The sequence below is a fragment of the Syngnathus acus genome, chromosome 11, assembly GCF_901709675.1.
Source record: "Syngnathus acus chromosome 11, fSynAcu1.2, whole genome shotgun sequence".
Lineage (NCBI taxonomy): Eukaryota > Metazoa > Chordata > Actinopteri > Syngnathiformes > Syngnathidae > Syngnathus > Syngnathus acus.
The window spans coordinates 5093923-5110578 of record NC_051096.1 but is presented as its reverse complement, the minus strand read 5'-3'; the positions used below and the strand labels follow the sequence as shown (position 1 = coordinate 5110578).

At 42.1% G+C, this 16656-nt stretch overlaps 1 protein-coding gene across 1 annotated transcript; it reads left to right on the top strand.

The window, feature by feature from the left end:
- Positions 1-200: 200 nt before the first annotated feature.
- LOC119130554 (CMP-N-acetylneuraminate-beta-galactosamide-alpha-2,3-sialyltransferase 1-like) lies at positions 201-16082 on the top strand. The gene is made up of 7 exons (XM_037264398.1): positions 201-339; positions 10352-10918; positions 11538-11731; positions 13315-13494; positions 14440-14485; positions 14954-15073; positions 15139-16082. The coding sequence occupies exons 2-7, from the start codon at positions 10634-10636 to the stop codon at positions 15310-15312; spliced, it is 999 nt and encodes a 332-aa protein (XP_037120293.1). The 5' UTR covers positions 201-339; positions 10352-10633; the 3' UTR covers positions 15313-16082.
- The last annotated feature ends 574 nt before the right edge of the window (positions 16083-16656 follow it).

Genomic DNA, 16656 nt, shown 5'->3' with positions numbered 1-16656 from the left:
GTCCAGTGAAGCTGTTTCGTCTCCCGTGCTTATTAAAATAACATTTACTCGATATGTGGTTGTTGAGGGGCGTTTAAGCATCTCCTCCTCTTTCTCCTCCGCCTCCTCCTCCTCCAGAATGCATGGACATGTTGGTGTCAGGAGGACCAACCTGCTCATTGTGCGCAGCGAGCGAGCAAGGAGGAGAGGAAGGAAGGGAGAGAAGGAGGAGGGGGGGAGTCGATGTGCTTTTCTCCTCCAGCTCCAAGCTGCAGTCACCCTTTCAGCAAGCTTCTGCTCGGTTCGGATCTGCGAGGAGCCGTGCTGGAATAACGGAGACCACACATGCTTCATATGAAAGTGAGTATGGACATCTTTTTTTACTCAAGCACGTACAATCGGATAATCTTTTATGCGTCATGATTTAAAGCGATGTGAGTTCGTCTTCTGGGAAAAAAAAGTGTTAAAGCTTGCAACTTTTCACTTGTATGCATACTTTTGGATTTCAAACATATATTCTAAGTAAGAATCCACATGTTCTTTAAAGCATTCATTTGTCGGGAAAGTTATGAACATCTGGGTTTTGGATTTCATATTTCAAGGCTGATGGCTCATGTGTTGAAAAACATCTGTTGCATTCTCCAAAAACTCAAAACATATTTTTGAATATGGTCAATGTCCAATGAAAAACATAAATCTACAAATTTAATCATTTAAAAAAAAATCACACTTTTATCATTTAGATGTATTTTTGGTGACTTTTTTGTTTCCTCTCTCTGCTTCATATGCCTTTCAGCATGCATGGATGAATGTTGACACCCCATGCCAGCATTGTAGCAGATGCCACCTCATTTAACTAATGAAGGTGTCCATAGAATGCTGCTCCATTTCCCCAAAACTAGACCCCCCGCCCTCCACCTGACTCCTCCAAATCCACCTCACTGTTATAAATAATAAGCAAGACGGAATACATTAGCTACGGTGACCTTGGGAGACTGCAATGCTGTCTTTCAAGAGGGGGGGGGGGGCATGTGGCAATTATTAATTATGTGGTGAGAGGGGGGGTGTCCTTTCCAATGCCATCATCAAAGTTTGAGGTTTCACCCACCATTCCACTCTTTATTCCCTTCACTACCATGTGGGCGGGGCGATTATTTAAAATTCTTCTCCCCTCTGGTATTCATCTCCCGACTCAAGAATCCCAGCAGTTCAGCAAAAGTGCAGGCTTTCCACGCAAGGTCAAGTAGCAAGTGTGTAAGAGCTAGGAATGTTTGCACTCCTACGTGGCAGTCTTCCAAGGCCATTATCACAGAAAACATGCTTTTCCCAATTTTATACTATTCAATGAATCTTTGTTGGAAAAAGATTTTTTTTCCAGTTTTTACCAAGTGTGTTGGTTAGAACCTTATCTGGTACCTAATTGGAAGTTTTCTTAGAAAGTAGCCTGGGATCTAATGAAATCAAACAAAAACTGACATTTATTTACAGTTCTGTCTCAGTGGAGGCCTTCCAAGGAGCGGCGAATGCATCAGACTAACCAGAATGTTTTTTCCAGTTGGCAGTTAGAGTGCCACCTGTTGCTTTGGCATACACTCGACAGACTATCAATGCTCATTTGCAAAGATTTTTTTTTTAAAACTAAAAGTTGGTGGAACTGTGTATTTTTATTTTGTCTGTAAGGACACAAGATTGGCTATAACAATTAAATGAGGGATTCCTTTCTGTCCCTTAGGGCTAATTATTGGATATCCAATGTGACTTTTTGTAGTTTTTCCAAGGCCACAAAGGTACAGTTATGTTTCCAAGTTGTTGCGTGTCAAGCTTTGGCCAGCGTCGCCGTTCAGCCACCGGGGACCTGCGCCAAATATATTTTCTTTACAGCTCCGTTGTATTTTTCCTTCACTGTATCCTCCCCGGCTTTGCTGATTCGCCCTCTGTTTCCACTTAACTGGCTGTTATCCAGATGACACCTCAGCAACTTTTTCCCCCTTTCTTTTTTGTCCCCCCTACGCATGAGCTATATGCGAACCGATGCATGCTGAGTATACACACCAGAACCTCGTATTTGGATAACACGCGCGGATTCCTCGTAAATGGTTCCCAGATGATGATTTAAAGGTGGCGCACTAACAGCCATCCTGCAGATAGAAGTGCACTTAGGAGCCTCCTGCAATTTGGCTTTGCGCTGATGTTTAATGCGCATTGGCAGGTGCCTTCAGTTGGACACTTTCAAGCAGATTGTGATGGCTGAGCTAGACATCTATCACCTTGCCTGCAGATTTCTGTTTGTGGGTTTGCAGGCGCTTGCAACTCCACTGTTATGGAGGGGTTTCTAATATTTTGATGACCTTATGTAGCTCCATGCGGACGTCTACACACCTGCACAGATTTTGTATATAAGTGTATATGTATAAGGAGGGAGAAAGGGAGGCATGCGTCGTTGTGGGTGTGGTCACAGCCAATGTCAATAATGGCCAATCATAGCAGCTCCTGTCATTTCCTTTGAATGCAGCAAAACTGTTTTGGTAATTTCAGCCTCCTTCCACCCCCACTTTGTTTTTCTTCAACTTTTAGAGTGGCCATTATCATGGGCAAGTGTGGTGACATCACGGAAAAATTGAAAAGGATCTCTTTCTTCCTATATCTTCAGCATATAATTATATGCTTTGAGGATCGTGTGTCAGGAGAAACTCCCCCTTGACTCCTTTTCACAATATGGAAAGTGTCAGTCTTCCAGAACACTTGATCGACTTTCCTATCTGCTGTATTGGTTGAAGGGCATAACTAATGGCTCCATTGGAGGCAGCCTCTGCCTGGTCGGCGTGATAATTGGCGGGCAATGCTATAAAGCACCAGGCCAAGCCTTTTAGCCGTGGCCAGGCGCTCCAGGCAACAACAAAAGGTACAAAAATAGGGGTGCGAGGCGAGGGGGGGGGGGGCATGAAAGTGCGGTCCAAGTTTGCCATACAGGACAAAATAAATCTTTGGAAAAACAACAAAGAAGGCCAGTGTGGAAAAACAGCCTCAATCCAGGCAGTTCTACTCGACTACAACCACAAGTATAAACATTTTATACCGTGCATTAATATTTCAGTATTCATTGACAAAATACGTGATTAAATTGTCCAGGTGTCTTTGACAATGTGCTCAGTGAGTGTAAAGCCACAACGGGGGCCCATCAAAATGCACTCCGTAACCCTGTCAGCAGTCTTTTGTGGTCTTACACCATCACAGTCAAAAAGGCTTATTGTGTTTTGCGCCACTAGCAACTTTTACACAAATTTCCAAATGCGTCATGCCTTTTGTTCCCTACTCATGATGTCAATTTGGAAACAGACTCGGTGAAAGGCTTCGCAACCATGCCGTGTTTTACCCTCGGGGCGGACCCCGCTGAAGTTGCACAGCTGTGAGAGAAAATGAATCAAAACACATATTAAGGCGACGAGGAATAACGGCATTACAAAAGCCGATCCTAATAAATTGCTGCTGTAATTACTGACAGAATCATTAGTTCCTTTAATGCTTTACCACTATCAGAGTTTAATAGCTGCTCATTTACATATTTTGGGAAAAAACAGCCTGTTTTGATGATGAAATGGACTCATCCTTGACTGGAAATGTAGAATAAGCTCATTTTAGAGGTCATCTGGGGAATAATGAGAAGCCGTGATGGAAATATGCCCGACCTCAAGACACATGCTTCCTGAATTTGACCACCAGTGAATGGTAAAACCGAATCAATAATTGCTTCAATGCAATATATAGTAAAGGTTTGCTCAAGTGAACAATGTTTGCTCTCGAGTAGATTTCCCCGCCCGGTAAATGGAATCCATACGCCGCTTCGTTTCCTGCGACGGTTTTGAATAATTGCTGTCTTTGCTAATTCTGTAATCAGCAATGCAAGTACATCAGACTTCGGCGGCAGTCGGCGCGGGTATCACACGTCCACAGGCGCGTTCTCATTTCCAGCTTTTTATTGCTTTCAGCGCTATAATGGAAAAACCTATTAATCACACACGGGATTTTTTTTTTTTTACCCTTCTAGTGCCAGTTTTGTATTAATATTTTCAAGAGCACAGCTGAAATGTTCTCATTGTGTTTCAGTTGCAGTGTGAAAATCCAAATTTTTATTCCTTCAATGAACACAGCCATCCCGAGAAGTCTCTTTTCGTAAATCCTTTTTTTTGGAGTGCATTTTCTTGCATAATTAAGCGAATGGGAGTTATTTTTAGGGTGAAGTGGCGGCGGCCTCGCCGGTCGCCGCGGCGACCGCACAGCCCGGAAATCTTGTGAATATGCAAAGGAGGTGTTAACATTCTCGGAAGCGGGAAGATTCCGGCATCCTCGGCGTAGGCGCTTATGTTAACACCACTCCTGAGGAGCATATATGGGATTGTGTGAAATCATAATTGACAAGAAGATGAATTGCTGTCAATGCAGTGGATGATGCAATACGCAGAATTGAATGGAAACACTTTATATCAATTTTTTCGGGCTATCTTTTGTTTTGCAGCCACGTATGAAAAAACTATTATAACCCCAGTCTGCTTTTGTACTCGTAAAAAGGCTCGATACTACGACCTCGATACTATTTGTCTGGAATTTGGGGATACAATTATGAATGTGTGGCAAATGGTAACATGCTAAAATTAAAAAGTTTTTTTTAATCAAAATTGAGAGAAAAAAGTAGTTCTGGTATATGTCGCTTATGGGTTGAAGGCAAACCGGTTCGGTTTATTTCATTTAGCTTTGACATTCAGGTTTTCGGACGCCAGCAGGCGGGGGAGGCAAGCCACCCGTCCTTTTGATTCTCCGTCACGTCGGAACCTCCCGCGGGGGCTTTGCAGCATGACTCGCTTCCTCTCCTTTGGCATAAGCGGCGACGCGGGCCCTTGGAAAGCGTGTCGTTTCCATTTGGGTTGATCAAACACTTCGTTTTGCCGGTGAGGCTTGTGCCGCATGTCGCAATCAAAGAAGTCGAACCTACGGAGCCCTCACCTTCTCTTAATGAAAGCCGCTGCAGAAAACGTCATGGGAAAAAGTTTTTCCAATCTTGTGCTGATTGGACTCCTTAATTTGGCTGACTGGTATCAGCAGTCTCTACAAGTACTCGATAGCCTAAAATAAGGGTATCGTGTGTGTGTGTGTGTACATGCAGGGGTGGAAAGAGGTGAATGAGACTCTAATCACGATCATAATTGCACATTTGCTCTAATCAAGTGAATCATTTAATGAAATCTTAAAGATAATGTAGCCACTCACTTTGTCCTTTCATTTAATTAACATTGATTCTTCAGTGGATGTAAATCTACAAATGAAATGCCGTCGGGCATCGGACCACATTTAACTTTAAAGGCGAGAACTTTGACGTGATATTGACAGAAATAGGTTTCTCTATAAGGTGGTCGGCCGCTTTTCTAGTGGGAGTTCTCAGTGTGAACAACCTGCAGTGGTCAGATAACACATGGTTGTGTAGATTAGACGAGGTAGGGCTCACGCTTCTTCCCCAGGACGTTCAGGTGATTTAATACTTCCCGTCTTAATCCCACACACACACACACACACACACACACACACACACACACACACACACTGTAACCGACATGGTTTGCTTTGGGAGAAAAAGTCATCTTGACTTTCAACCCATACTTTGGAAGTTCCAAAATCTCCTCAGGCTTCCATTATGGCATCTATTGACATTTTTCATAATCAGATGATGTGACCATTTTTTTAAGAGATAAAATTACAACAACAAAAAAACAGATGATGAAGTAGAAAACTAAACAGCTCCAATTTTTTTAAATTAAATTAGAGTATTATAGAATTGGGGCCTCCATGCTACGTATGTGAATATTATTAGCATGTCCTATTTTCCAGTTTATTTTTGTTTCATTTCAATAACACGTCGCAATCGCTAATTGAGGCTCGGTTTCGATTCCACAAAAGATGTTGGTGGCATCGTTGAAAATAAAGCTTTCTCCAAAATAATGTTATGGTAATTGCGTCTTTGGTTGGTTCCAGTTTGAGCTAACAAGCAATGTTGTTGTTCCCCTGAGAGAGAGCAGTATTTCATCTGAGATTAATCTGGAACACGCTCAAACGCACGGCCGACCTGATTGACATGGCGAGAGTGAAATAGTTGGCAAAAGAAGAGAAACATTTGGTGTTTTTGTGGCGTGAACCGCAATCCGGGCTAATTAAAGCTTGTCGGGAATCAAACAAAGAGTTGCAGTTGTAGGACAAGACGTGCTTGGCGACTGTTTCCTTTCAAGCATCCTGCCAAATTGTCAGCCAAATCCTTCGAGTGTATTTCCACATTGTAAGCTGGTCGGCTGCCACGCTGGAAATTTGACGAGCGGCCGGCTGGAGCTTTAATTTCTCTCACATGTCGACGTCCTGTTTAGTAAAAGTTTATAATGTCATTAATTAAAATCAGGCCAAATAAGGTGAAGCATGACAAAAAAATGCAAATGTGATTATTTCCGTGTTGTTCCCTCAGCGCTAATGATTAATGGGACAGTCTGGCACGGAGATGGAGAACTTCCTTGATAAAGCACATTAATAACGAAGCTGCTTTATATTCTCGCCCTTGCTTCATCCTTCTATCAGTTGAAGTGCAGGCAGCCTCATAAAAATGCTGCTGAAAACACCAAAATGTGATTTTTTTAGAAAAAAAATAGATCTCTTTTGGTAACTACTGAGACAGATGTCCCATTTCAAAATGACAACACAATAAAAATGGCCGCCCTACATTCTGTTTATGTAATCAATTCCTCAAAAGAAAAAAAAATCCTGCACACACAAGCCGCTGTATTGATCAGTTGAAAAATCAGCAAATGGCCCGAGAGGTTGAATCGTTTGTCTCAAAGTATATCAACAGAATCCGAGAGCAAAGTGCTGCGTGAGTGTTCCAAAATGGCCAAGTGGAGCTGAGGGAACAATTGACGGTGTGACGGCTCATCTCGAGCTGAACTGCTTTCGAGGACGCCGGGCGAAGGAGGTAACTCTCCGGGGAAATGTCGGTGCTCCGGGTTGCTGCACGGATGAGTGTGTGAAGGACATAAAGCATTAAAGCTTCCAAATGCGGGAGAGTACCGAGGAGACATTTGACTAAAATAAGCCGCCGAGTTAGAAATAATAAGAAAAAGAACCTGTAAAATGGATTTAGAGAGTTGCTTCTAAATTTAGCACTGACAATTGCTGCTTTAGAGCGCCTCGTTGTCACGAGAATTTGATCGGATATATTTTTTACCATTGCAGAATGGTACGATTTATTTGACCAAACTGTTTAAAAAAAAAGTACAACCCTGCAGAAGTGTAACAAGGTGTTCCAAATCAATACCAATACCAATCCCCCCAAAAATAAACTTTTTTTTTGATTGCCTTCAAAATGTCAGGAGCAAGATAACCACTCAGATTTGATTTCAACTTTTGTAGAATGTCTTAAAAATCCGACCCCATGGGAGGGGAATAACCCTCCAGCTGAACTTATCGGTATCCGGATAAGGTTCAACTTTGACTTTTCTTAATTCATCCCTCACAAAAAAAAAAGGCACGAGTGCTTATCTTGTTTTTTAATCCGACAACAGATCTACCTTCATATCGGCGAGCTTTCAGCGCTGAACTTCTTCACTTCCTTTAATCATGTGAACAGACTTCTATGCACTCCGAAAGCCTCTTTATGCACTCGAGCAAGAAACAGCCGCCGCTACCGCCTTTTTTATATGAAGATAAAACGCTGCCTGAAAGCCAATATGTGAGAATAAAACTCTTCCAAGTAAAGCACCAAACTTAAAGCCTCTGTGGATTTGCGGATATGATGTGATCAAATGTAAGGGGGGAAAAGAATTGCGTTTCACATTCTCTCAGTTACGTTAGTTTTGGAGAGGGGAAAATCCCCTGGATGTGTGTTTTTTTTTAATTTCCCCTCAAAAACAAATATCGTAGACATATTTAACACTAAATCAATGCAAATTCGATGAAAATCTGAAGGTGAAGCAACACATGTTGACAGACAATAAATGAATACTCAAGCATGTTTTCTTTATCCTCTATAAAGAACAACTCATGACATCTGAGGTTCCACTTTTGTTAACATTTTCGTCCTATTTTTAAAGGAATTATATAACTGTCATGTCGCTCATGGCTTTGCAGTCTGTGATCAGTGTTAAGATAGAATAGGTCACGTGACTAGAATCAGGACGTAAGGGCGTGTTTCAGCAGTGTTGAAAGAGAACGCTGCTTGTTCTATTCTCTCCTGCAGTTTGGCAAATCTACTACCTACATTTTGTGTTATACAAGGCATCGTTGGTTTGTATCTTTAAGTTATTATGGATCGAAATAGATCTTCTGAGTTCTGAAATGATAGTTTACTGTGATGTTAGACGATAGGATAAAAGGATGATTGGGATTTCATATCGATTTAATTCATTTGGTTCGTATGACTGATTCGACAAACTCCCAGTTTCACCTTGTTAGTAAACCTGGAGTCAACCTTCAACCTGGCCTTCAGAGTCTTGATGAGTGAAAGTGGTTGAGCTTACTGTCTTTGGATATTCAACATATTTGGAGGGCAGGATTATAACCATCTGGCATCATTTTGAATTATTTACTGTCAGTACTTCAGTTCATGTCTCGCAGCTCCGCTGTATTTATGCATCTGATTTATTTATCAACAGTAGTCTTTTTTTCCCCCTTTGTTTTGTTCTTGTTTTCGCTGATGGAATAAATGTCTTTTCAGGCCTTCAGTTCCGACCTGCCAAAGAAACATGACGTCGACATCCCCCAAGACAATAGCTTTCCTTTTTGGGCCGCCGCGTCTAATCTGTCGTTGCGTCCAAACACGACAGCGAACGTCACAACTCGTAAACGAGGGCAGACAATGAGTCACAGATTTGCGAAAACATTTTAGCGAGTGAAAACAGGATGAAATCAAAAGCGGTTTGGAAATAATAAGTTCATGAAAATAAATTGCTGCTATATTAGAATGTGAAGTGCGTTCATTTCGTGAGTCACAAATAATCCTCCCACGAGTCATCTTGAAAGTGACTGATTGAATTCTTCGTGCAGAAGAGGAATGACGAGGCGAATATTTTTCTCTTGATGAATACGCCGACTTTCTATCGCTTAGTTTCGCTTAGTCCATCAGGGTTGTATCTGAGACATGTCAAGGCGAAGACATTTTTATTTTTCCCGAAGTCGCGGAACAACCAAACTGAAGATGAAAAGACTTTCTTGTCGCGACATCCCGCAAAGGTGATGACTTTTCAGAATGGAAGATTACCCCCCCTCTCCCATCTCTGTCTTCAGTCTTTGCTGTCTCAGCTTGGCAAACTTTGATCAGCGTAAGTCTTGCCATCCTTTAGTCAGACAAGGTCAGGCGACCCAGAAATGATGTTTCAAAACGTCGCCGGCTGTCGCAGAATACTCGAGATACAGGAGTGGAAGGGGGGGGGGGGCTTCAAAGTGATCCGAGTCAAACAACAGCCTCATTTATGAGAAAAAGCATTTCTGTTCATTCGACTGTCCCCAGGTTGTCAAATCTTCCCCCAGTAGACAATAACCCAACTCGGCTTATATGCAAATCTGTAGTCCACTGTGACTTATAGTAGCCGGCGGTGCCTTCGTGTGCATCGGGTTATGTCCTTGCTGCTGATAATGAGTGTCTTGCAGCTTACTGTGTGTTGATTTGGAAAAAAAAAAAGAAAGGGAACAATGTCAATTAAATTGAAGCAAAACAGGTGGCAAAAGTTAAAACGTCACCTAAAAATATTTTTTTCCCCTTCCTGTTCATCGGCTCATGTCCTTCCAGATAATAATAAGCGGCTGCCTGCTTCTCGCTCGGATTGTGAACGCGACAGGCCCGCTTTGTCTCCGTGGCCTCCGAGGCCAATCCTCTTTACCTCCCTCCAGGGGTTATCATTTGAATGACCTGATCAATTTCTAATCAAGAAAGACCAGGAGGCTTTCTCGCTCCATAATGTACTTTGCTATAAATCTTCCCAATGGGGGGGGGGGGGCTTGTTAAGAACAGGTTGAGTGTTTCTAGGGATCACTTTGCCTTGTATTACCACCACCTTGATTGCGCCATATCTTCACTGGGAATCTGCTGTCAGTGAAATAAAGATATATAGCATTTATGGAAGCTTAAATGTCCTGGTGGAAGATTCCGTTTAAATGCAGACGGCGAAACGGGGAGAGGCGCTGTGGGAATTGTGGGCTCGGAGAAAATACAGGCAACCTATTGTGTCAACTGACTGCCAAATGAAATGAGATACAGTGTTGACCACAATTGTGAGGTAAAAAATCAAAATGGACTCCTCCTTGTGTGTGTTTTCCCTAAAAACTAAATGTCCGTCTGTTTACATTTTAGGTAGATGATTAAACCAGCGGATGACCCGTCTGCTGCTGACCTTATCGAGTGGACGTGGGAGCGGAGCGAGCTGCATGAACCTCATTAGCCGGACCACGTCAAGTAGGGCGTATCACATTCTTGGATTTGATAACGAACGTTCAGGAAAGCAGGAATGTGAAAATCCACAACGTGTCAGCTGAAGCTAGAACTGCTTTTTTTTTTTTCTTCCAAGGGATTTTAAAATGATCCTCATGCTATTTTTATCAAGATTCCCAGCCAAGTGACTCCCGCCGTGACAACATGTGGCACCCCAAACGCAGGAAGTTGAAGACTTTGGCTCTGCTCTTGTGCGTGGTGACGTTCACCACCTTCGTCTTCAGCTACACCTTGCGTCAGCCCTCAAGTTACTTCTTCAAATACGCCTTTCGCTTGGCCGGGTCATCCAAGGGCCCGTGCGCTTGTCAGCAGTGCATGACCGAGGCGGACGACGACCCTTGGTTCACCGAGCGCTTCAACCAATCCGTCTACCCGCTCATGACCAGAGAGAACAGCGCACTCTCGAACGAAACCTACAAATGGTGGCAGGTACCCGTTTCCATCCATTGGTTTTTTAGAACCTAGTGGATGATGCAACTAAATTCCAAATTTAGCTGGGGCGGTTTCTCCTCCTATCCCGCATTCACCTCACACCGTGTTCAATTAGAGGCCAGAGTAGGAAAAAAAATAAAAGAAGAGCGGCGGTTTGCCTCCTGTCAAAAGCGATTTGAGCAAACGCCTCTGAGAAGAAGCAAATGTCAACAGCTGACTGGCGATGATGTCAAAAGTGTGACCTGCGTATTTTATTTATAATACACGTCAAAGCTAAATGGAATCAAATAGCGGCTGTAGCGCTCGAGTGATTCATTTTAATCCACCTCGTTAGAACACGGACAATTTCTCGTACGTGAGTCGAAAATAAACTCCGAATGAGTCGTTCCGTTTCCAGCCCGCTTGGCACTAATAGCAGCTGCGTTTCTTTTATCTGCTGTCTCAGCGACTTGAAAGCCACCAGAAGACAACCAAGCCAAAAAAGATCCCCCTCCCGGAGGACATGTCAGTAATGTGTTGGCCTCCTGAAACTCCTTTGCCCTTGTTCAATCGCTTCCACTTAAATTAAGCCGGCAGCAAAGAGCACACTTTGAGGTCACTGTTTGTCTTCCCCCAGTGGCTGCAATTGGAAAAGCGGCCAGCTAACTTCAGCGAGGTGGTGGAGGAGCTTTTCCGAGTCATTCCGGACGACGCTCTTTACGCCGACGCCGGGCCCGAGCGTTGCCGGACCTGCGCCGTGGTGGGGAACTCGGGGAACCTGAAGGGATCCCAATATGGAGGCCTCATCGACTCCAGTCATTTCATTTTAAGGTCAGTAAATGTCCCATCAAAAGTATTGGAACGGTTTGTATGAAGCCAAACCATCATAAAAATACAACCGTCATTTTCCCTGTCATCTTTCCCGCTTTAATTTTTCCCAAACATGGCCGCTGATTCACAGTGCGGCGACTATAAACAGCATCGCCGCTTATCATCCGGCCCAGCCGCCAACGTGACAGCAACGACGTCGTCGTCTTACCAATTCAATTACACGCCGCCGCCGACACACACGTTGTCTATCCCAGCCGTTAGTGTTGCTGCATGGTGCTGAAAAATATTCTCCAGTCTATTTAATTCAGCCCAGCGTGATATTTGCCCGCTTGTGGTAGTGAGCCAAAAGGTCACGCGGAGCTGCAACACAACAAGCCGTGCCGTTGTTACACATGCGGCGGTTCGCCAAAAAAAGCTGAGCCATCCATAAATGTGTTGACCTCAAATGCAGATAAAGAGATTTTTTTTGTTTTGGTAGTTGTGTGCACGTCCATTAGCAGTTGTTGGCTCCGCTCGGCTGAAAGGAGGATCAAATGATGTAAGCCTGTGCAAATAAGTTAATTAAGATGTTATTTCAAGCCAGCAAATAGTTTCGGTGCGTCGCCTTTGTTTGTTTGTTTGTTTGTCTGTTTGAAATTGGCACTCCTCTGCTGAAAAAGCAATGACAACCTTTTCCCTCAGTAAATGGAGCGCCGAGATGCTAAAATGACAAAGAAAGGAATCCAGAGTGATAATGCAAGGCCGTCGCTGCAAATACGCAGCATTGGCGGTGACATTTTACTAAGTGCTTTCTTATTCCTTGTGATTTCATTTCTTCTGGTAAAAGCTAGAAAATAATGAGAGCCACCCACATCACAGATGCATATTTGAATATTTTGTCTTTTCACAGATAGTGTATATAAAAATGAAAGTTCCTGAAGTCTTCTTTTATGTGTCTTGGTGCCAGAAGCAGGAAGAAGTTGACTTTAAGAAGAAGCTGTCGCGGCGACAAAAAAAAAAAAAACGCTGACCTTTAAAGTGCTACTTACTTATTACTTGCTGCGTTAGCTCACACTGCAGCCAAGGGAGAAATTCTTGGAAAAATAAACAAAAAAACAAAATTATTACTGTAGTCGACTCCAAAAAAAAAACCATCTTAAAATTTTTATTCTTAAAATAACACAATAATAATATTGTCTTTTTGGGGTATCAACCAAATGCTGGATAAAAACAAGGCCTGTTAGTTTGAAAATTGTCAGACGTTTCCATAGCTGTCATCAGCAGAGCGAGTAATGAGCAAAACGTTATTGCCAAGACCTCGACGGACAAGACTCGTAGATGCTGCTGGGGGTCATCCTAATGATTTGTCTCCGCCGCGGCGTTGACAGCCTCCAACTGCTTCTCCACCAATTACCTCTGCAGCAGGGGAGTGTATTGTCGGGGGTAATAACAGACACCCCGGCATTGTTGTGCTAGAAATGAACATCGAATTGTTCGAAATTGCTCTTTGGAAGTTTAGAAATTGCCAGAATTGGACACATTGTTGTCCAAAATAACAATAAGGCTGTTTTGATGTGGAGATGTCAAATTGCACTTTGCTTCAGAATGAATCAAGCTCCCACCGCTGGTTTCGAGGAAGACGTGGGGGCCAGGACGACGCATCACCTGATGTATCCGGAAAGCGCCAGGGATCTGGACAACGCCACCAGTTTGGTCCTCATCCCGTTCAAGACTTTGGACTTGCAGTGGATCATCAGCGCCTTGACCACAGGCACCATTAAACAGTATGTGCGGCAATTTAATCAATATTTTACTATTTATTTGTGGTGAAACTTGGATAATTCAAATTAATTTTGGAAGACTGTCATAAAGCAGCAGGTGGTGTGATCATTAAGTGCATAAAAGTGCTTCGTGTGATTTATAATTAGGAATAAAGGCCTGAGTATTAAAATGATGAATGGGACCAGGTGTAGTTTCATTTTTTTTTTTTTTTATTAAGTCATATTTCATTCAGGTTATCCTCAGGCATAAATGTCTTATAGGCAGTTTGTAAAGGTGAGATGCTAAAACAGTAAAAAAAAAGCAACACTGAGATTTGCCGAAACAAAAATAATCCTCCAATAAATTCCTCCTACGCCTGCTAAATCCTTCCTGATCATAAAAATAATAAAAAAAATAAACAAAGCTGAAGGTATACTTCTGCCTATAATTCAACAGCAGAGGTAAACTCAAACAAATGTGTCTCATAAAAGTGCAGTTGTTGCCCGGGCAATCATTCTGCATCATTAAATGTCGTTTTACAAGCTGAAAGATTGCAAGTGTGTGTGTGTGAAACACACTCTTCATTTCAACTTGGCTGGACCTCACACTTTTTTTTTTTTCTCACCATAATAATTATAACAACCACTCATTGGTATGCCAATGAAGTGGACCACCTCGTTGCATTTTCTCACACGTTATCTCCCATTTTTACGCTGAGGTTTGCAGTTTATTCACGACGCCGAGGTGACAAACAACTCTGGGTTTGACACTCACATGAAAAATGATGCAAAGATTTTACTGTATAATCCAAGTGCACCCGAATATGAAATATCCTCCCGCGTTATTTAATCAGCTTTGTTCAAACGAGCGTAACAAGCGTGTGACACCGAGCCATCATCGGCTAAATGAGATGGAAGTCAGGCTGCAGAATAAAATTGAGGCTTATTTTTTTCTTTCTTTCCTCACAGCACTTACATTCCAGTGATGTCCAGGATTGAGGCAAACAAGAATAAGGTACCGTATTTTCCGGACTATAAGGCGCACCGGACTATAAGGCGCACCTTCAATGAATGGCCCATTTTAAAACTTTGTACTTATATAAGACGCACCGGACTATAAGGCGCACCATTAATGCACCATGTCAGATTTTTAATCCAAATCATTCTCCATTTTATCTTTTTTATTTCAACTTCAGATGCAACAAATTACTTTCTAATCACAAAATAATGATCCGTAGTCTTTTTGATTCATAATTCACAGTTTCAGCCGGTCACTTATGATTGATTTCATGACACAATGCTTCGGGCTAGTTTAAATTTAGGAATCTGGTCCATATATAAGGTGCACCGGACTACAAGGCGCACTGTCGACTTTTGAGAAAATGTTTGGTTTTTAGGTGCGCCTTATAGTCCGGAAAATACGGTAGCTTTATTAATTCAAATATGTTTTGAATGAAATCATTTGTTGATTTATTCTCTATAGGTGTTAATTTACAACCCGACATTTTTCAAGTACGTCTATGATTCTTGGCTGGAGGGGCATGGACGTTATCCTTCCACCGGCTTCCTCAGCTTGCTTTTTGCAATCCACATATGTGACCAGGTAAGAACTTTAAGTCTCATTCATAATTGAACATTTTGCAAAGGATTTTTTTGCTCATATTGCAGGTGAGTGTGTTTGGCTTTGGCGCTGACCAGAATGGAAACTGGCACCACTACTGGGAGGAGAACCTTGTGGCTGGAGCTTTCAGAGACACCGGAGTCCATGATGCGGATTTTGAATCTAATGTCACACATTTTTTAGCGGACAAACACAAAATCCGAATGTTTAACGGTAGATGATGCCTGGAGGTACTTGTGGATGTGTGCCATTGGATGAACATCAAATGAAGGTGTGAAAAGATTTTTTTTTCTTTTTGTTTTACTACCAGGCCCAGCCATGATGTAAAATTGGAGCAACAATTACAGGCCACTTTATTAGGTACTCTAAAAGAGATTTGTATTTTTTTTTTTTCCACAAAGACAGCACAGATTCTTTTTTCCTTCATGGAGGCAGCACTTAATCAGAAAGCCACCAAATTCCACTTTGTCACTTTCTTGTAATTAGTCTTTCATCCCATCGCTGCAGTGCCTTAACTGTAATGCATGTTTTGTCACACAACTGAATGAAAAGTATCAAGTGCCTTAATTGAGTTTACTTTGTGTTTTGATCAGTGTAAAGCAAAGTGACATTCTTCAAGCTTCACCCGCTTATCTGTCAAATGTTTACACATTCCTCAGAATCACATGATAACATTTGCAGAAACCTGGCTGCGCAGTTTCAAGATAATCATGTTTGAAATCAACAATCATCAATGTGTGATTTTATGTTTTGCTGTATGTGCCTTAAAACATTTGGTTCTATTTTTCTCCTCCATATGAGAGCAAAGGAGTTGATTTAAATGTCAACTGTTTGTGTGCTGCCGCCAAACATATCAACAGTGCCATCAGGTGGACAAGAACTTTTTGTTGTACATGCCACCTCAATGCTGGTGGATGGGATGTGTGTGAACATTATTGCTTTAATGCCCTCAAAATGAAATAAAGATTTCTCTTATTGATGACTATAAAAATGTGTATTGCAACTAGAAATGTCTGATTGATATTTTTTAGCCAAATGCTGCATTATTAGTTCCGATTTTTAGGTATTTATTTTCACAAATTTGGACATCGGCCAAGCAATTAATTTTAGAAGTGAAATGTTTTCCCTCTTGAATCCATTAACTAAGAGTAGCATCACAGAATGGAAGGCAAATTGGTGTTGTGTAAGCCACAATGACTTTCGGCAGATTGATTAGAGAGCATTCAGAGTTAATTAGTTCTTAATTAAACACTAGGAAGCACAACCTGATAAACCATTATCTACTTGCTTCATTAGTGCTCTTTCTACTTTAAATGCACTCCAAGTGCTTTTTACAAAGTTGTCTCATTAACACAGTGATGATAGCTCCTGTTGCCACAAATGCCTTCTCCATTCATTGGTGGCACAGCAGTAGTAATTTTATCTAGCAAATTTTGGGACCATATTTATGGCCTTTGACAGGGAACTGAACTCGTTTTTGTAAGCTCCGAGACAATCAGCAGAGAAGTTATTAAAATGTTCAAATGTAATGGGAAAAGGTTTGCCGAGTCATATAATGGTGACAA